The sequence below is a fragment of the Nannobrachium achirus genome (genome assembly GCF_963921795.1).
Source record: "Nannobrachium achirus genome assembly, chromosome: 22".
NCBI classification, from domain to species: Eukaryota; Metazoa; Chordata; class Actinopteri; order Myctophiformes; family Myctophidae; genus Nannobrachium; species Nannobrachium achirus.
In genome coordinates this window covers 14,099,974-14,121,498 of record NC_137829.1, presented here as the reverse complement: position 1 = coordinate 14,121,498, position 21,525 = coordinate 14,099,974, and the positions used below count along the sequence as shown (strand labels likewise).

The 21,525-nt window shown below is 42.2% G+C and overlaps 1 protein-coding gene across 1 annotated transcript in view; it reads right to left on the bottom strand.

Annotated features, from left to right (window-relative positions):
• epha3 (eph receptor A3) overlaps positions 1-16,351 on the bottom strand; it is a 197,778-nt gene extending 181,427 nt beyond the window's left edge. Inside the window, exon 1 of the mRNA XM_080753798.1 lies at positions 16,188-16,351. Within this exon, the coding sequence (XP_080609924.1) occupies positions 16,188-16,299 (112 nt within the window). The 5' untranslated portion in view covers positions 16,300-16,351. The remainder of the gene's footprint in view (positions 1-16,187) is intronic.
• Positions 16,352-21,525: the final 5,174 nt, after the last annotated feature.

Here is a 21,525-nt window from a genome sequence, read left to right as displayed (position 1 = left end):
CTGTCGCAGACCCAAGCAATACCAGATCCACAAGCTCTACAATGTGCCACAGCATGACGCACTGTGAGCTTGCAGATCATCTATTTTTTTGGGGTGCGAGACATCGGGCGTACAACTAAGAATAAATCCGGGATAAGTCAAACCTCAACCCATAAACCTAGCCTCTAGACGTCTAATCCTAACCTGTGAATTTCTTAAGAATTGTAAGTAATCCAACTGTACTTTTACAATAAAACAACCATTTCTCTTAAAAGACGAGATACATTGTCTATTTCTCAAATTCTACTCTCCTGGAGTGAATATTTAGTATAATAACACAAGTACACACTCTACACACACATGATACTAAACTTGTGAGGACATCAACATTTTAAGACAGTGATTTTACAAGTGACACACGTGACATTACCAAATGTAACAAATAGGTAAAAAATACAACAAAATAACCTTTCTTTAACCCCTTCAGCTGAGACAACAGGGAACAAGGGAACGAATGAAGATGCAGGACGTATAATATTTGTCATCGGGACGCATTTGGCCCCCGGGGCCGCACTTTGGACACCCCTGATATATATAGTAGATAGATCTACAAGCCTGCAGCGCATCCCGCTGCGATGCGTCGCGTAGATCGGCGCACAACACCCGAGCGAGCGACTAACGTGTAAATCAGGCAGTCCAGAACTCCACATCTAATCCCTGAACCTAACTTCTAAACGTTTAATCCTAGACGTAACCCGATTCTTTTTTTGTAAGCCTGAGAAGAAAAAAAAGATCTGTTGTGTTTTCTTTTTTACCATGACGACAATTTCCCTTGTGAGGACCGGGAAAATGTTCCTGGTGGAAACCTTGTATGTCCAAAATCTGTCCTTTTTTGTTACCAATTAAAACAAAGATTTGAAATAGTGAAAATAGCTGATCCACACAACCACTCAAGTGTGCTTGTAGATGGTATATTTTCACGACTTTTGTGCTACACTGTTGTACGATGTTTGTCTTTAATTTACGAACATTTAAAAAATGTAAAACTTGGAAAGGTTTCTGCCCGACAGTGGCAAAATTCTACAATACTTGAGGTGACATCTGGCCCTCACAAGTTTAGTAATACAGTACATACAGTTTCTCTCTCTCTCTCTCTCTCTCTCTCTCTCGCTCTCTCTCTCTCGCGCTCTCTCTCTCTCTCTCTCTCTCTCTCTCTCTCTCTCTCTCTCTCTCTCTCTCTCTCTCTCTCTCTCTCTCTCTCTCTCTCTCTCTCTCTCTCTCTCTCTCTCTCTCTCTCTCACACACACACAGGTTGGACAGCCACTAAATTGAGGCTCACCTGCGTTTTGTAAGGTGAGCCGTGCGCAGGCAGGCAGTTAGGCAGAGGGCCGTGGATGGATTCCCATTAGGCTTCTAATAAAGCTATCTGTACATGTCAGATAATGGCGGCGGTGCCATGCGGAGCCCCATTGGCTCCAATCTACATTTCTCGACGAGCCGGAGCCCCTCCATCGTTCAAATCGAAGCCGAGCGGGGGAATTTGAGAGCAGAAAATTAGACGACTCGTATATCGCAATTCGGGGGGGAAGGGGGGTGGGGGGGGGGGGGGGGTTCCAGCTGCTACGGGCTGGGGAAATCATACTGACGCACACTTGCGCACGCACTCACGCTCACGCGCAGACCATCCCTCACACGCACACACGCTGATGGCTGTACTATAGGAAGGCAGAGGTAGATGGGAAGGGGGTCTAGAGTTATGGCTTTCCCTTACACTTCCGTTGTAAGAAGAATACAAGAGAACTTTCAGCTGATGTCGAATCTGTTTCAGTGTAAGGCCACGGCTACACAAATCTGGATCTTTTTCGGATGCCAGATTTTCATATATCCACATAGAAAAATATCCAGGTCCACACGAGTCAACAAAGATATCTAGCTCCCATGATCAGCTCCAACAAGCATGCCAGGCCAGTAGGTGGCGCCGTTGCGGTAAGAGATTTGTAATACCATAGAAGAACAAGCATGCGTGCAGGCTTGGTTGTGCATGTGTGTCTGTCAGTGTGTGAGCATGTGTGTGTGTTGTGACTATCTCTCTCTCACTCTCTCACATGCATGAAGCTGTGCACTCACGCACGCACTTAATGTCATCGTCTTCAGAGCAACTTCGGTTGTCATGCCTACACGGATCCAGTGAATCAGATATTTTTTTAAATCTTGTTTATCCAGTTTAAAACATATCCAGTTTACTGGCCGAAATATCCAGCTTTGTGTGGCTGCAAGCCCCAATCGCACAAAGAAATGTCCAGCTTCAGAAATATCCAGATTCGTGTAGCCGTGGCCTAAGTTTAGTCAGAGATAACAAGAATAATAGTATCTTTTCATCAGGTGATGACCAATAGTTTCAACTCTAAGGTTTCATACATTACTGTAGTAGTACTGTATTTTCCAAATACTACCGTAAGTTTCAAACACTACTGTATTTTCCAAACACAACTTCCAAACCAGTAAGGGCGAGGTTGCACTGAAACATGTGAGCATCTTAATACAGCACAGTTAGAAGCAGTAGTTAAACTATTAATTTGGCTAGTTGAGTCATCATTTTGATGTCATAACAAGTCAGCTATATCCATATCTGGAGTCTGTGAGGTCAAATGTAGAGGTGTTGGCAAGCTCCATATATGGAGATGTCTTGGCCATATATGGAGCGTGACATGAGACGTGACGCACAGACGGATGGACAGACATGATCTGCAGGTTTTCATACTAAATGCGACCTAGGGTCGCAATAAGTTTGTCATGACAGATGATACTCAATACGTATCCAAATTACAAGCCGTATCTCAATTCTCACGTTATTTGATACAGTTAAGCCCTTTGCACACAGGACAGTTGCGTTTTTTTCGTTTGCGGCATGAATAAAACGCATTGGATTTGGTGTGCAAGGCTGTGCGGAATCGGCGCTGCGGATCCAAAAAGGAGTCATAAAAGGAGTGATGAGTTTTTTACCGCATGCGACAAGATGCACAAATCGAACTGGGTTCGATCGAGAAAAAAACGCACGGCGGCAGCCACTCGTCGCACGGCTAATTCGGAGCCGGTGTGCATGAGGTCATAGAGAATCATTGTTTTCTTTTAAAAAATGAAATTGTCCGTTTTATCCGTGCGGATAAACGCGCCTGTGTGCAAAGGGCTTTAGTCTGCACTCAAGAAATAACAAGCGCAGCTGGGGTGACATGATGTGACCCTTTTCAGTGGTGGAGAATTCAAACATTTAATCAGCATTCTAGAACCATGTTGTGAAGTGCCAAGCAGATCATATTTGGCCAGGTTAACTAGCCAGGGCACGCAAACTTTGGAAAACAGTCATCATAGCCAATTGGAATGGGATTTGAAAAGTCTGAACTAAAGAAGAAACTTTAAGTGGCTATGACAGTTGTTGGGGAATGAAAGCTTAAGTTTACATTGTTAATATCTATTTTGTTATTCTAGATTCCCTTTGTTTGTCATTTATAATTGTTATTATTCAAATAAATGTGACTTATGGAGAAAATATTTCTTTACAAAGTTTTTCTTTACAAACAGACAGACGAAGTAGCACAACAATTAATAATTGTATAACCTTCAGTGTTGTAAAAAAAAAAAAGGAAAATATTTGACAGCCTTAGTTCCAAACACAAACAACTGTAACTTACTGTACAGTTCAAAACATTTTTTTTTAGCATTATTTGACAGGCTAACCGTAGCCCCCTGCCCTGCCGTGCCACACACGCACATGCACACGGACGGACACACACACTCACACACACACCATTGGAAGAGTGTAACACAGACACAGAGCAGAGAGTATAAATAGCATTGTACAGTACAACATGCAAACACACAAACACACACACACACACACACACACACACGGTTCCTCACCAAACTGTTACCCTGTTTACAGACGCACACGCACGCACGCACACACAGTATTATTGTACTTTTACTCCACAACAATTAGGATATTTGACAGCTTTAGTTACTACTGTAGTGACTTTGCATAATGTGAACTTTGCAAGTGTGGTTGCCGTGATGGATGGAATACAAAAAAAGTTATATACCAGGTTTAGGGATGGGACGATATGGAAATTTCATATCACGATTGTTGTGACAAAAGAAATCACATTTACGATATTATCGCGATAATCAAAATCCATTATCCTAGGGCGGGACATTTGCCCGAAAATAGCCGATCTACAAGCTCACAGCGCTTCGCGTTGCGACGCGTGGTGAGCTTGTAGATCGGCAATTGTTTTGGCAAAGACATTTGATAGAGAGTGAAAAAAAGACTGTATCAAGTACGTATATTATAAGTACCTTTTACCAATTATAGGGTTTAAGTGGTACCGGATATGCAGCTCGGCAAATAAAAGGTGATTTGATCCCAGTGCATGACGGAGGATGATATCACGATAAATTAAATCCCCAGGTTACGATTATCGTGAGTGTTTTTTATCATGATAAACGATAATATCGATTATCGTGAGTGTTTTTTATCGCGATAAACGATAATATAATATTGTCCCATCCCTAACCAGGTTACAGTGTCCTCACAGTATCCCACCCTAATCAAAAAAGTGTTGTGTGTACAAACAGTACAACCAGTACAACCATGCACCCGTGCATTGACGCAACTCTTCCAGTAACCTGCTCCACATTGTATGGTCGTTCGTCATTGACTTGGATTTGACGTTCAATAAAGATCAGCCATCTGTGTTTGCCTTTGATCTCCTGCAATTGGGCGAGGCATTAGCCCCCCGATCTGACTTCCATTATTAAATTAAAGTAAGAAATATTTCAAAACAATATAAAACACATGTAAACCAATACGCGTTGGGAGTCTAACTGGCAGTGAGCACGGGAAATGTGGAGCTGATCAGTCCGGCTCTCAAAGTGGGGGTCGGTCCGGGGGACCCCCAGGGGTCCTTGAGACGGGGTTCCAGGGGGTCCCCGGCAAAATGGCTTAATATAGCATCAAAATCATTTTAACCACTTTAAACCTGTGCACATTTTCAACACGCGCTGATGTCAGACACAATAGAAGGGGCCCGGTCAAATGTAACCTGGTAAAACGATCCCGGTCACGTGAATTCACGTCATCATGACGTGGGTGGGTGTTTCACAGAAACCAAAACGTGAAAGAGCCAATCAGCGTCTGCCAATCAATCACAGGGCCCTGAGAGCAGACCAGCCAGACTGGTCTGCAGAAGACACGTGAAGACACACGATAATGTGAATTCACGCAACAGGGATCGTTTACTAGAATATAGTCAAATTCAAGTAAATGGAGACTTTCAACATGCACTGATGTCAGAGTCAGACACAACACAGATTTTCACGTGGCCCCTGGGAGCCACCAGGTTTCTACCCGACAGCAACGATATGCTCAGGTAGGGCTGTCACGATTATGACATTTTACTAGGGATGGGTATCGTTCACCTTTGAATCGATACGATACCTTTTTCGATACCTCGGAATCGATACGATACCCTTTTCGATACCATTTTCGATACTTTTTATTTAAGTTTAACTAGCAGAGGTGATGATGATGATCACACAGTGTGGCGGAGCGGAGAGTATAGATGTTGGATAATCATTATAATAATAAACATTATAGGCTATTGTCGGCTATTTTCCACAGTAACGAGTGTAGCCTACTAAAGCAGTCATTGAACTCTCAGTAGCCAAACTGTTACAGTGCGACCGGCCAGGGGTGCGTTCCAGAGTATCGAAACGATAATTGCGATTAGACGATTATGTAATAATTGTGACAACCCTACACACAGTCAGAGTTCTTACGGTCCTTCAAATAAAACTAAACCAAGGTTTGAGAACGATTGTAATTGTATAGCAGACGTGAAGTTCACATAGCAGCTCTGACCATGTCATAAAAAACAGAATCCTTAAACGCTTCCTAAATGTGATAGAACTGATTCCCAGTTCCTCAATGATGTATCAGTTTCTCTGGTTCAGGATCCCAAACCTAATCTGAAGTGGGAAGGAGCAAGCATGATCTTCACTCTAGTCTACACAATGGGTCTACGACATGGGTTGTGGACCCCTAGGGGGTCCTCAGAGTTAGGCTACGGCAGGGGGGGCCTCCAAATCTTTGTGATTGTAACTTATTTTTTTTACTTGAACCCTAGTGAGGGGAACATTCGCCACAAATAGCAGATCTGCGTTTGAGCTTGTAGATCTGTTATTTCCAAATAGGTTTGGTGTATAGAGGGAAAAGAGAGCAGACAAAGTATAGAGCCAACGGTCAAGTTTACCAAGTATAAATCAATACAAATCCAACATATTAATAAAAGAAATACATACATTCACACAACACTAATGATAGTTACTGTCAAACAAGTCTACAATGCTATCAGTGCAAAGGTTAAAATCTGCAAACAATGTTATCCCTGCTTCATCTCTCTCTCAGCTAAGGTGTCCGTGTTCAGAAAAGAATGTTGAAGACCCCTGGTCTATAGTGTTTACAGCAGGGGTCTTCAACAGGGGGTCCGGGACCCCTAGGGGGTCCTCAGAGTTACTATATAAACCACTTGAACCCAAGTGTCCATATTCTGAGAACTTTAGCCAAAAATAGCAGATCTACAAGCTCACCAGTGCGAGGCGTTGTGAGCTTGTAGATCGGCCATTTTCGGCAAAGAGCTTTTGTGTAGAGAGGGAAAAGAGCAGACTAAGTAAAGAGTGAAAGGTCAAGTTTATTAAGTATTGACAGTTCAAGTGGTTAAATATCTGAACACACAAATTCACATGAACCCAAAATACAATACGATGATTGTACTGTCAAACAATGAAACTATATGGACTCTATGAAAAGGTTGTGGGGGTCCCTGCTTCATCTCTCTCTCTCAACTAAGGGGTCCTTGGCCTGAAAACGTTGAAGACCCCTGGTTTACAGTGTCTGCTGTGTGGCAGAGCATAGAGTTGAAGAGAGAACAGAGTTCTACTGGGTCTACAACCGAGGAAGGATGAAGGACAAAGAATAATGTCGGATCAAGTTTGAGACCAAACGCAGCATCAGCCCAGGTTCTGTGTATGAATGTGTGTGTGCGTGTGCGTGCGTGCGTGCGCGCGCGTGCGTGCGTGCGTGCGTGCGTGCGCAGGGTGAAGCACTCACCACCTCCCTGTTCTGAATTATTCAAACGTCGAGTCGCTGTGTCTGATGTTGCTACTCGGTCCAAACCCCTCCTCCACCCCACTGTCTGTCTAGGTCTCTCTCTCTCTCTCTCTCTCTCTCTCTCTGCTCAACAAGGAGCAAAGCATCATGCAGTGCAGTCACTGTCAGGCAGAAACCTCTCATCTCCAAATTTTAACTTTTTAAAATATATGGTAAAACGCTGGTAAAATTGGTAAAACGTACTAATAATATACTCAAATTTGAAGTTCGAGTATATAGTTTTTTCACTCTCTACCAAATAAATAGCAGATCTACAGGTTGCGTTGTGAGCTTGTAAATCGGCCGTTTTTTGGCAAATGTTCTGCCCCAGGATAATGGATGTTGATGGATTTTGATAATATCGTAAATCACGATTTCTTTGGTCACAATAATCGTGATATGACATTTTCATATCGTCCCATACCTATATAAAAAGGAACAGTTTTCGACATAAAAGGTTTCCATCCGCCAAGATATGCTCCTGTATATGGTCGCATGAACACGCGCGCACGCACGCACACACACACACACACACACACACACACTAGGTTTAATTTACACAACAGTCGATTTCTTATGAAATCTTGCGTCCCAAAAAGAATTGTATCTCATGTACAAGCAGTGGCGTGTCCGGTGTTGGGTGAGGTGCCACCCTATTACACACTCTCTGTAGTGGAAAGTATAGGCCTACACTCTGAGAGCACACCATGAGCATCTCCCGAGTGACAACTGAAAAGCCATGGTTTTCTAGAGCAGTGGTTCTCAACCTGTGGGTCAGGACCCCCAGAGGGGGGGGGGGGGGGGGGGGGAATTATTTTTGGAGGGTCACCAGATGATTAACTTGATGATTAACATTGTTTTCTCACTCAACAGTAAACAAACTAACATAAAGTTTATGTGTATAGGGTATCTGCACATTTCTAAAGTGACAATTTAAAGCTATACTGTGTAAGATTCTCAACTAGTGGTCAGTAGCCATATAGCAAACCGCGGTCGCGTTCGCGTCTTTCGCCCGTTTTTCGTACCTTCACACCCCCGCGTCTGCCTCCACAACGCCGAGAGCTATCTTTAGAGGGGTCCCTGGTTCCTGTGCGTTCAGGCATTCCGGAGAAACGGACTACTTCACCCTGCCTGGTAGGCGAGATTAGCTTTTGAGTAAAGAGACACACGGGCGACTACAAATATGGCGACCCCACTTCAAGATGCGCTGCATTGGCCGGTAGTGTACCATGTGTGCATGATCGGCGATGTGATTGGGCAACGTATACACAACGTATACAGATGATGCAGATTACGTCATCATGGCGCGAAATTCTCCCCCCCTCACGGCTCATAGAAAACATATAAAGAGAAGGCTTCAGAAGCTGAAAATAACGGAGTGGGTGTTCTAAAACTTTAGCGATTTAACAGTTAGGACAATTTTAAGATTTGTTTTATAAAAAAAGTTACATAGTAAAACTTTAAGGACTTTTTAATACCACTAAAATGGCAAATTAAACATTGGCCGTTGTGATCATGTAGATCTGAAAGCCCAAAAAGGAAGCGGTCACCTGTTCCATTTGATCGACAGAAGGTCAAATTTGTGCGACTGCAAAGGCGAAACGGAAGCGGGGTGGAGGCTTTACTCCCAGATCGTTTTCAGCAACAATCCTTTGGATTTGAGTCGGTTGGTAGGTCAGTAGGTTACAAAATTGGTCATTAATGTTATTCCAGCAGAGAGAGAGAGTGAGTGAGTGAGTGAGTGAGTGAGTGAGTGAGTGAGTGAGTGTGTGTGTGTGTGTGTGTGTGTGTGTGTGTGTGTGTGTGTGTGTGTGTGTGTGTGTGTGTGTGTGTGTGTGTGTGTGTGTGTGTGTGTGTGCGTGCATGCGTGCGTGCGCGAGTGTGTGTGTGCATGCGTGTGTGTGTGTGCGTGCGTGCGTGCATGCATGCATGTGTTCATATTGCTCATATACGTTCTCATACTTCATCACCCCTGCATATGATATGCCCACCCCTGCATATGATATGCCCCACATGGGTCAAAAAGTTCTGGACAATCGGCTATTTTCAGGGAAGACATTGTGTAGAAGAAAAACTGGAGGACTCCAGTCAACTAAAGCTATATTGAATATAAGTGGTTAACAATAACAACGTACGGGTATTGTGCGTCCTACATATCATTGCTGACTTGCTGTCGGGAGCAAACTATATTATGTCCAAAACTGTTCTTTTTTTACCCCCACGTCAAGTCACAAAGTCACACTTTTGGCCCTCTCTTATCTCTAGCACCGTTGCCCTATCCATGCCAAACTGTACACACACACTCCTTGGCTGGCAAACCACAACCTCTGCCCCTGATTTCTCACATGCCCCTCTTCTAGCACCACCATGAGGTTGCTTTTTGCAGACATTATTGTGTATACATGCGACCTGACGGTCGCTTATCTCCCGATTAGGGAGTCATTATCTTTAAAGGAGTTTAACACTCTGTGGACACTCTTGTATGAATGCATTGATTTACGAAGAAAGACATATTAGCCCATATATAGAAATAATAATAATAAACATAAAAAGTTGAAATGTAGGAGTGCTCTGCTCATTATAAGCACCATTTTTGTCTACTCATTCTGTCTCATTGGTGGGCTGTGGACAGTTCAGAAACCTGCCTATATGTGCCGTCATCCACAGGGATGCCAAGCTAATAGAAACTGCAGCTTTTCTCTTTTCCTGGAAACATAGCATGCTGAATTCTTTCTGTCTATTTCTTTCTTTCTTTCTTTCTTGCAGACTTCAGGGGGGAGAGGCAGAAAGAGGAAGGGCAAGGAAAAATCATAGGAGGGTCACACACCTGTTCTCAACCTGTGGGTCGGGATCCCCAGGGGGGTCCCCAAATTATTTTGGGGGGGGTCCCCAGATGTTTAACTTAATGTGCAACATTGTTTTCTCACTCAACAGTAAACAAACAAACAAAGTTTAGAGCAGGGGTCTTTTAAAATATGATTATTTTGGGGGTCATGGCCTGAAAAGGTTGAGAACCACGAGGAGCAATATTGGCTATAAGAAGATAGGCTCCGTTAAAGTTAAACACGTTGTACACACGCACGTGCGCGCGCGCACACACACACACACACACACACACACACACACATACACACACACACACACACACACACACACGGTGGAAAAAGTGAGTAAAAGTATCAACACTGCAATGTAGAAATACTCTGTTACAAGTAGGCTACAATTCAAAATGAACTTGAGTAAAAGTATGAAAGTGTAGGCATCAAAATGTACCAAACATTACCAAAAGTAAAAGTACAAAATGTTTGAAAATAGCAGATCTAATGCGACGCGTTGTGAGCTTGTAGATCAGCTATTTTCAAATAGCTATACACGCACGCGCGCACGCACGCATAGACACCCACACACCCCTCTGGTAGGCTACCATCGCATTCGCTCTGCTCTCACAAAACAACCGTTCCAGCGACCGTAGCACCGTGGCACGAGGAGGCTCCCATGAGTCCCGTCCCGTCCCGCGGCAAGGCCCAGGCGCTGTTGGCGGGCGTGAGGGTGCGCTCTGCCCGGCTAAATATAACCAGGCCTCCCGCTGCCTCGGAGGAGCGCTTTATAGCGGAGCAGGGACGCCATGCACGCAATGCAGCATGCACGATTCCAACTTACAAACAGCTTGATGTCTGAAGTCTGAAGTGAACTCTATGGAAATAAAACCCCACACTTTCTAGGGAATATAAACAAATAATGCCCCGCGTCTATATCGTCTCTAAGCAAACCTCAGTCATTAGGCTATGTCCAAATGTGACTTTTCAAAAGATCTACACGCTCAAAATAAGTGCTTTGCGAAGCATTTCGAGCTTGTGGATCTGCTACTTTTGGTGCTTTTGTGTGACTTATGATCAAGTAGGCTAGGGGAGGTTAGAATATTGGCAGTGGTTCTGAAAGTGGATTTCAGGGACTCTGCGGGTTCCTCATATCTCTGACAGTGTATAGCCTACACATTTACATGTGTACACTGTCAGAGTTAAGGGGAGACCTTGAAATATGAAAGTTTGAGAAACACTGGCCTAAATGGAGATACGAGGTTTTCTGCCCGACAGCAACAATAACGAACGATCATGTGTCCGGAGTTAACCTCCTCCTCAGTGCATAAAAATGTCCCACCTTGGAGTCTTGGACAAGCTATAATAAAGTAGCCTTTTTTTCTCTCTTTTTTTTAACAGGCGAGATAATATCTGCCCAAAGTTTGCTCAAGACCATTAGGTCTAAATGGCAGAGAAAATAAATGTGTCCTTTATAAGGAATTAAAGCAAAGCGTTGGGTTTGTTGGTGTAGGCATGCACCCGAGATGGGAGAGCCGATAGGAAGCCATGCCCTCCACTTCCAACCAGACCCAGTCACAATAAGACCATTCTGACTGCAAGCATTTATATTATATATAGGCTTAAACTCTAAGCGTGTACAAATGCAGTGGTGTAAAGTAACTAACTACAGTACAATTTTGAGGCCTATAGCCTAATTGTGGCTACTTTACTTGAGTATTTCCAATGTCCAATAACGTTACTTCTACTCCACTATCTCGGATCCAAAGATTGTAGGCCTACTTTTACTGCCCAACATTTATTTGAAAACGTTGGTCATTAGTTACTTTGTAGATTAGTAGGCCTATATGAGATACATAAAGTGGTTCCTGTGTAAATAAGCTGTAAAGCTTGCTAGGATCTCCTTTTAGTTGACCTTGTACCAGTGATTTATGCTGTCATGAACTGTACTTTTTGTTTTTCAATTACAATGCAAACTACTAATAAACTCTTCAATTACAAAACATATTAACTCCTTCAGGTCAGCCCTATACATTTCGGCCATTTGAAAATAGCCGATCTACAAACTTGTAGATTGGCTATTTTCAAAATATTTTAGATGGGACATTCCACATGTCTTCTACTTTCTGCCTTTCTACTTTTTTTGAATATACCAATAGCCTACTTCTGTTCTGTTTTCATCTACTGGTGTGTGAAGTAGCAAAGTCGTCTTTGTTAAAATATTAAATAAATTCATCGCTCATGAAAGTTTGTCTACCTTTGACTTGTGGCCTCATAACAAAGTTTAATCCCAGAACTAATTGGCAGATCACTTTAATGTCTTCGTAAAAGTATGACCGCCGAACTTTATGGCTTTGTAAAATAGCTACACACACTCATTATCCCACTTAAAAAAATAAATACATGCGTTTTATGTGTAATAATAATCATAATCATCTCCATTCATATCCTGACCTATATATAGCCTACGTCATAGCCCAGAAGCCACAGAATCTCGTAATGTAGAATACTTGGCTGTTGTTTTTTCATTTCATTTTATGAAATGAAACGAGAGTTTCATGAGAACCCAACACCCCTCTATAGTCTCATATAAAAGGTCCAGAAACACTTCCTAAATTGCACGATGTTTCTCCAATATCATATTTAAGACTGCCCAGCATGATACACGTGCATAAAACAAATACAATATAAGAAATGAAAATAAAATAATAAATGAAGTTATTGGCGAGGGAATAATTATGTTTTGTTTTATTTTAGTTTTGACCAGCCTACATAATAGAGTGTGTGTGTCGACTGTCGAGTGTATTGCCTTCTGGACACAAGGCCCGGCCTATACGCAGAAAAGCCCACGTGTTGATTTAACTCTGGGAGTGTAGGCCTATAACAGATGGAACCAATAGGCCTAGACCTGCTACGGGTTGGTTCCATTTGTATACACCGTCTCCGAGTCCCAGAGTTAAATGAACCCTAGGATTTTAGTGTGTAGGCAGTCAAAGTTTTTTTGTGGGCCGAGTGGCCTACATTAACAAGTCTCAGAAAATACCCTTTCACTTGTTTTTGTTGCTTTCCAACACAAAGTAAACAGACCACATGCACAGACAACACGTCGAGGCAAAAAACACAAAATATGAAGGGGAATCCTCGTGACATTTTGACTGCGTCACGGTCTGTTTTTCAACCAACACCACCAACTTCAGCGCATCGAATTGAACGCCGTTCATAACAGGCCCGCACAGCCTTAATTTAAAGTTAAACCACATAAAAAATGTGCAAAAAATTCCCTTTAGCTTGTTTTTGTTGCTTTCTGACCCTGTTACTGAACAGAAAAGAGACGTGGGAGAGGGTCTGACGATTATAACGTGAGTGGACAGGCTGTCGGCTCTGCAGCGCCGCTCACTGGCTGATGGCGGAACGCATAAATGACGAGATAAGATCCTCAAGTTCACATAGGCCTAATTAAGAGAGCCAGCAGTAGACCCCCCCCCCACACACACACACACACACACACACACACACACACACACACACACACACACACACACACACACACACACACACACACACACACACACACACACACACACACACACACACGATGCATCCATAAAACGATTGGTAAAAACTTCACAAATTGACAAAATAGGCCTATACGGTCCAGCACTTGTCTTGACCTACAGTGACCTCTCGCAATCAAACAAAAATAGGCGTTTCATGTTCATCAACTTTCTCTTATACAGACTAATATGCGTTGACACAAACCAAATATTATAGGCTATAGTAACAGCATATAGTCTATATAGGCCTATTGATCTGCGCATATAAAGCGGCATAGCTTATTGCTTATGCGCACTGGGCAGCGAACATAGTCTAAATGTTGAAAATGTATAGGCTACCTAGTTTATATCCAGCTCGTGTTATTGGGTAGCCTATTATAGGCCTATAAGAATGCCATCTCAGTTAGTCGAAATAAATGTAAATTTGTGTATCGGCCTATTTAAACTTGTCTCACACATAGGCCTACTCGTCTGTCTTCAGCCAATTACTGTAAATCTAAACAGCAATACAGATTTGGGACCTCATTTCGGGAATAACCAATCACTGCCATTTTGATTCATCGTTAACTGTTATGGACTTTTCTTTTCAATAAGATCTTGGAAATCTATACTGAGCTTCGTTCGAGTTGCATGAGTCAAAATAACTAAATAAAGACGTCAGACCACAGTTAGTAGCCCATAATAGCCTATCATAAATCGTCACACCTCTCTGAAGTCAATGAATGTAATTACATGTGTGAATTAAAACACATTACATAATACGTTCAGTGATGTATAGAGAGTATAGACAATAGATAGGTTATAGGCTACAGTTTAACTGGCCACGCACGGATACAGACTGCACTTGAATAAAGCATTATTCTATTACAGCCGACAAGTAAAAGCCAAGGCCAACGAATTGCACAACTGAAATGTAATGGACTAAGTTTCCAAATAACGCTGCCATGCAGAATCAGAAAAAAAGGGAGTCTCATTTTGACCATTCAGTCACCACCAGACAGATGCATTATCCGCACAAAGATCTATAGGCTGTTCACAACTGGATCATTACTTTGACGGGGCCATTAGTCAATATAAAAACATGTCATTAATTGGACCCTTTGAAGACTCCCAAAGGACTAATAAGGACCCTTATTACCGGGATTGGTCAGTAACTCCCACCGTACGGGTCCATTTGGTTCCATATAGGCTTAAGTTAAATTAACACTGAGGACATTTTATATGGTATAGATTGGGGGGTCCCAGAAAGAAATAAAAAAATAATTGCATGTGTATCAAACAGGATGGCCGTGACCTAATGCATAGCCTATCGAACTATAGGTGTCATTGATATTAAAGGGCTGAGAAATAGCCTACTGTAGTGTAGCCTATTTAGTGCTAAACAAAATAAGCCTATACAAAACATTGCCATTGTGTATTGGGGGGTGGGTGTATTAACTGAATAGGCTAATAACATTTAATTACAAAATAATCTTCATCGCGTTCAGAAAGCTCGGTTTAAACTTCGGTCCATTCTGCGCCTCACGTCACGTTTAGCCTATAATCGCAGTGTCTTTCATCTGAGATAAATCCCCAAATCTAAACCAGTTGACGGATTACATCTATTGTATTAGGCCACCACCAACCGAAGTTTGCAAGGGAAAATGTACAGGACAGTAGGCTACAGTTAATTCACTGGTAGGCCTAGAAGGTCAACGGATGAAGAAGACCACAAGAAAGCCTTTGGGCTTGTTCAAATTGGGCTCCTTTTTTCTCACTTCATACAACATTAAATGCCAGACAAATAAACTGTGCAAAAAGTCAGAAAACAGAATATTCATATAGTTTTAGATTTAGATGTAGTTCCACAAACTGACAGATTGCAGGGAACTCCTGCCTGGTATACCCGGAGTTCCCTGCAATCTGTCAGTTTATGGAACTACAACATAATCCTATCCTAATCATAACTCCGATTAGAATGAATCCATGCAATGTAGCCTAAAACAGTCACACGCACACACTTTCAGTACGGGTTTACCCGGCCGTCCTGCTTCTTTTAATCCATTTTGCGTTCTTTTTTGTAAACGTCTCAATACGTGTGTTACGGTGCTCTTTCTTTTATCTCCCCGCTACGGTGGTCTCTCTTTCTCTCATCCCCCGCACCGCACTGAGCAACGCCGCTTTTTAGGCTACTTTCTCGGGTCCCCCGTCCCCTCCTCTGCGGGTCATAGAGGCTATCTCTAGTCCAGTGGTTCCCAAACTTTTCAGTTCGAGACCCAAAAGAGGGATTATTAGACGTTTGCCAGGACCCAAACTATTGAAAACAGCAGATTTTATTTTATATGTTATTGAATTCCGTAGATTTCTATTTGATTTCTTCATGAAATAACAGGAAAAAATGATAGAATTTAGTTTTTAATTCATGAAAAATATAGTTTTTTTTTTGGGAATGTTTTGAAATAATTAAAAAAAAAAACTAAGAGACCCACAAATGTGTCCGCGACCCGCAAATGCGTCCGCGACCCACTGTTTGGGAAACAGCGAAGATAGTCCCGATCATGATCCAACTGCACTGTAAAGCCCACCACTCCGATATTGACAACATACACACACACATTCCCTGCGCATGGCTCGTCTCTCTCTCTGTGTTCTTACCTTCATTGGAGGGGTAGGTGTCGCTGGAAGTGGGCGACAGCGCGGCGGACAATAACAGGAGAAGGAAAAGGCTTGTAGTGTGTTTGTATTTATGATCCACAGCGGCAGACATGACGGCGGTTCACTACAGAGGAGAGGAGCGCCAGCGGTACAACATAACTCCATGTAGACCCACCACTGACTGACTGACTGACTGACTGAGGAAAGGAGAGGAGAGGGGAGCGCGCTCTCTCTCGCTGGCTGACTCTCTCTCTCTCTCTCTCTCTCTCTCTCTCTCTCTCTCTCTCTCTCTCTCTCTCTCGCTGGCTTTCTCTCTCTCTCTCTCTCTCTCTCTGAACTGGTAGACAAGGCAGCGCTTTCCCCCGCTGGGTCCTAAAGAGCCCGATTTTTTTAAGGGAAAAGAAAAAGAAAAGTTCACCAGAGGTCACTTTTAGCACGAAAGATGATGATGATGATGATGATGATGCAGTGGCGTCAGTTGAGCAAAACCTAAGGTATGGCAACATGCCAAGGTATGGCAGCTGCCATATTATAGCCTCTGTGATGATGATTAGAGAGTGTCTCAGTTGTGTGGCTGTCTCTCTCTCTCTCTCACACACACACACACACACACACACACACACACACACACACACACACACACACACACACACACACACACACACACACACACACACACACACACACACACACACACACACAAATAAATGCGATTATCTCAAATAATTGCGATCAGGCGATTATGTAATAATCGTGACAGGGCTTTGTTGTGTGTCATTTGTCATCAGTGTATCAAATCAAACACAATCATGTGACAGTGCTTATTAATTTGTGCCCAGACAATCAAACGCTATATCTAGGTCATTTTGACACTTATCAACAGCTGCTTAATCCTACAGTGTTAGGCCTGACACAGTTATTGCGTAATCGTCTGGTCGGAGCTATAAGCTCCAACATATGGCTTTGTCCAGGCCCCCAAAAATGTCCAGGCCCCCAAAAAATGGCAGGCTCTGAAGCGTGGTGTACATCTGCCTACATCTGGCCTACGGCACAAATCTCGGCACAAATCGATGAAAGTTTGTTGTACGCTCAGGGTCCCATTGGCGTGAATAAACTCACACAAATAAACTCATAAATAGCACTGTGTGATTTTATTAATTTATCAAGTACAAAATTATCAAAAGCATGGCCTGTTTTGGCCTTATAGTATACAGTAGCCTACATTATTAGCCTAAGTTTGAACATCTGAGTTTGACATCTGATCAGCCAAAAGAGATAAAGCCATATAAGTGACAGGACACTGATTGTATATCTGGAGACGTCACGCGCACGTCGCTCAACACCAACTACATAATACAGGTCTATAACTATTGATATGCATACAGGCTTGTGTCTTTGTTAAAACACCCTGTTGTGACACTATGCGTTGGCGAGGTGTGAACTTGGGGGGTTTTGTTATCACTGCATGTCCGTTTGCCTATTATGTTCAAAACCTTTCTATAAAACGATGATAAAAATCTAAAGGAACAGCTTTGGACAGTTTTTGCAGCCTGACAGCAGCGATATGACAAAGGGTCGGGTCATTGTAAAAAAAAAAAAGAAGGAAAAAGCTGATCCATGTTGAAAGGCAGGGCCGTTGGTCGGTCGGTGGGGTCGGGGGCCCCGCCCCTGAACGCACTGTGACACCACTGACAGGCTGGGGGGTGGGGGGTGACGTCACATGACTAGATGACAAGCCAGCTGTTGTGGTGGTGGGAGATGGGGGGGCGGAGCTGAGCTCTGGGGGAAAGTAGGACAGCGATTCTCACCCTTTTTTATTTATTTATTTTAGTTTCAAAGACCCTCAGACAGTACGGTAGGTTTGATCATGAGATGCATTAGTCCACCGATTGCCAACCACGTGAGCCTCTATAGGGACCACTTGTGGGCCGCGAGGGTATTGCAAGTGGAGCCCCAAAATAATTAGCAAAACTCTAAGACTTTTTATGATAATATGACATTGATATTTAAAAAGGGTGGTAGATGCAGTTTCATATCAAATGTTGCCAAAATAATAATAGTGAAAATAGCAGATCTTGCAAGCTCAAAACACGTTGCATCGTGACACATTGTGACACATTGTGAGCTTGTAGATCCGCTATTTTCACTATAAGAATATGCATGGCTTAAGTGGTTCATTACTTCATTCATAATACTTCTTTTCTCTAACCAGAAATGTAGGTCAAAAGTACAATACTGTCTTTAAAATGTTGTGGAGTCTGAAGTAAAAGTAATAAGTATCCAAAAATACAAAACTCGAGTACAGTATAGACACGCAAGATACTGTAATTACCCCAAAGCATGTAAAATAATTCAGACATGTAGTTAAAATAGCAGATCTACAAGCTCACAAGTTGTGTTATGAGTTTATAGATCTGATATTTCACAATATTTGAAATAGAGCTTGGTTGATTCAAAATATATTTTTGTTAAGTTCAGGTTGCAAGAGTAGGAAATGTCACAAAACTAACACTCCAAAACATTACTTAAAGCTGCATTATGTAACCCTCTTCTTCTACCCAGTTTTGATTCCTGTGCAAGTGCTGAAATATTTACCATTGAGCTAAGAGAGCCGTCCTGCTTACTCAGGGGATACATTGAATCTTGACCTATTAAGTGGAACATGACCTTTAACACAATCTATATGTCTCAATAGAAGAGCAGGGAGAGAAAATACTGTACAACTATCCCAAATGTTATATTAGTTATATTGTGTTAACATATTCTATTCATATATTCATATTCTATAGATTGGACGAAATGACTTTTTATTCATTTGAAGAAGAGTTATAGTCAGCTAGGCTGGAAATCAGATTTTTTTTTTCAATCCGCTCCTTGAAAATGCAGGGTCCAGACTAGGGATGGGATGATAAGCGATCGTTTATCATGATAAAAAACAGTCACGATAATCGTATCGTGGAGATTTAATCTATCGTGATATCGTCCTCCGTCTTGCACTGCATGGGATCAATTCACCTTTTATTTGCCAAACTGCATATCCGGTACCATTTAAACCCCCTATAATTGGTAAAACGTACTTATAATATACGTACTTGATACAGTCTTTTTTTCACTCTCTCTATCAAATGTCTTTGCCAAATAAAATAGACGATCTACAAGCTCACAACGTGCCGCGAGGCGATGCGTTGTGAGCTTGTAGATTTGTTATTTTTTGGCAAACTTTCTGCCCCAGGATAATGGATTTTGATTATCGCGATAATATCGTAAATCAATTTCTTCTGTCACAATAATCATGACATGACATTTTTGCATCGTCCCATCCACACACGCAGTGCCGCTTTAAGTACAGTACTCAAAAGTGAATATACTTTTCGTTACCGTCTGCCACAGGGTCCGGTCCATCTGTCACAGTCCGTCCATAATGCAGATATTTGTGCACTGATAGCCGGAGAGAGAGAGAGTGGACAATGGGAGTGGTTCTCATGAGCCATGTAATAATGGATGGGTGTTCGGCCTGTCAGTGTGTCCTGCGTTGAGAAATGAGTCCCGGGGTCTCTTGGCCAGAGTATTAAGTGGCCGTGGCACCAGGATTTACGGCAGGTTTTCAGACACGCCACCACCCTCTGTCGTCCATCATCCACTACGTCCCACTAATTCACTTATTACGCATCGAGAAAGAGGTGAATACCAAAGAATATAATATAATGATATAATATAATGTCACTGTCGGGCAGAAACCTTGTATCTCCAAGTTTCAAATTTGTATGTTTTTTTGTAAAGTAAACCCTTGCTTCATCATACAAGACTGTCGCACAAAACGAGTGAAAACAGCAGATCTACAAGCACACAACGCCTCGCGATGCGAGGCGTTGTGTGCTTGTAGATCAGCTATTTTCACTATTTTAAATGTTTTCTTTTAAATAACAAAAAAAGGGAAGGTTTTGGACATACAAGGTTTCCATCCGACAACGACGATAATATTATTGCTGTCGTGCAGCAACAAGAGACGATATCATATAATACAGCCCCCTGTGGAAATCAATACATTCAAAGGGGCCGATGATGTGTTTCTGAGCTCTGCTGTGTCACGTAGTGTTGGACAAAGTACCCGTCTACTTGACACCGGTACCGGAGTCAAAGTATATTCCTGGTCTAATATTTCTCCACTAGTTGCTCTGTCAAATTTGTACTTGAGTTAAAGTCCTGGAGTACTTGCTTTTAAAAACACTTAGGTATTCAAAAGTACAAAGTACATTTTCTTTTCTACAAATCAATGCATTGCTGTATTGAAATGTTGACACCCCCCTCCCCCAAAAAATAAAAAAAACAAATAAAATAATAATAATCTAAGATTCTTCAGAAATTATCAAATGTAGTTGGAACTGCCGATCTACAATCTCTGCTGTTACCACTCTATTTGAAATGGGGTTTAAGTGGTTAATTCATGTAGATCTACTGTACTTAATCCCTTCCTAGAAATGTAGTGGAGTCAGAAATTCTTTCTCGTGCATCACTTCGTGCTGCACTGCAAGCGTGTACATCGTGTTTTGAACATTTTTGGACAATCTTGAATGTGAGAACTACTTAGTTGGAAAGCATTTGTAGAATCAGCCTCATCAGATCTTAATGGATAAGCATTGTACTGTGGGAAAAAAGGGAAAAAAATAAACAGTTTTTCACAATCAACATCACACTTGTCACACTATTGCATCTTGTCACACTATTGTTATTGCTACTACTGTAAGTATTTATTTTATTGTTGCTGCTGTCATCAAAGCTCTAATATAGTTGTTGCTATTGCTTGCGTCTCTCTGTCTCTCCCTCCTCTCTCTCTTTCCCCTCCCAGACACGGTGGAGGCAGATTGCCGCTCGCCCAGAGCCTGGCTGGGTCTGCCTGACATGTTTCTTCCAGCTAAAGGGGGGTTTTTCGTTGCCACTGCCGCCGCAAAACTGCCAGCTCAGGGTGGGTTCTTTGTCAACTTGTTGTGATTTTCGCACAATAAAACAGAATGGAATTTAAATGAATCACATGTTTACAGATGTAAAAGCTTGGGTGGAATTATTTTGTGCTCTTGATATTTACAATTAACAGCAGTTTATTCATTATTGTTATTATTATTATTATTATTATTAATAAAATAGTGAAAATAGCGGAAAATAGAAATTGTTTCTACATTTTAGTTTTTATTATTATAGTTTTTTTTTTTACTTCATTTTACATTTATTTTTGTCCAATTATTTGAGGTCCCCACTTGCAATGTCCTCACAGCCCTCCAGTGGGCCGTGGCCCAGGGGTTGAGAACCACTGCAGATAAAAAACACAGTTTCATGAGCGAGG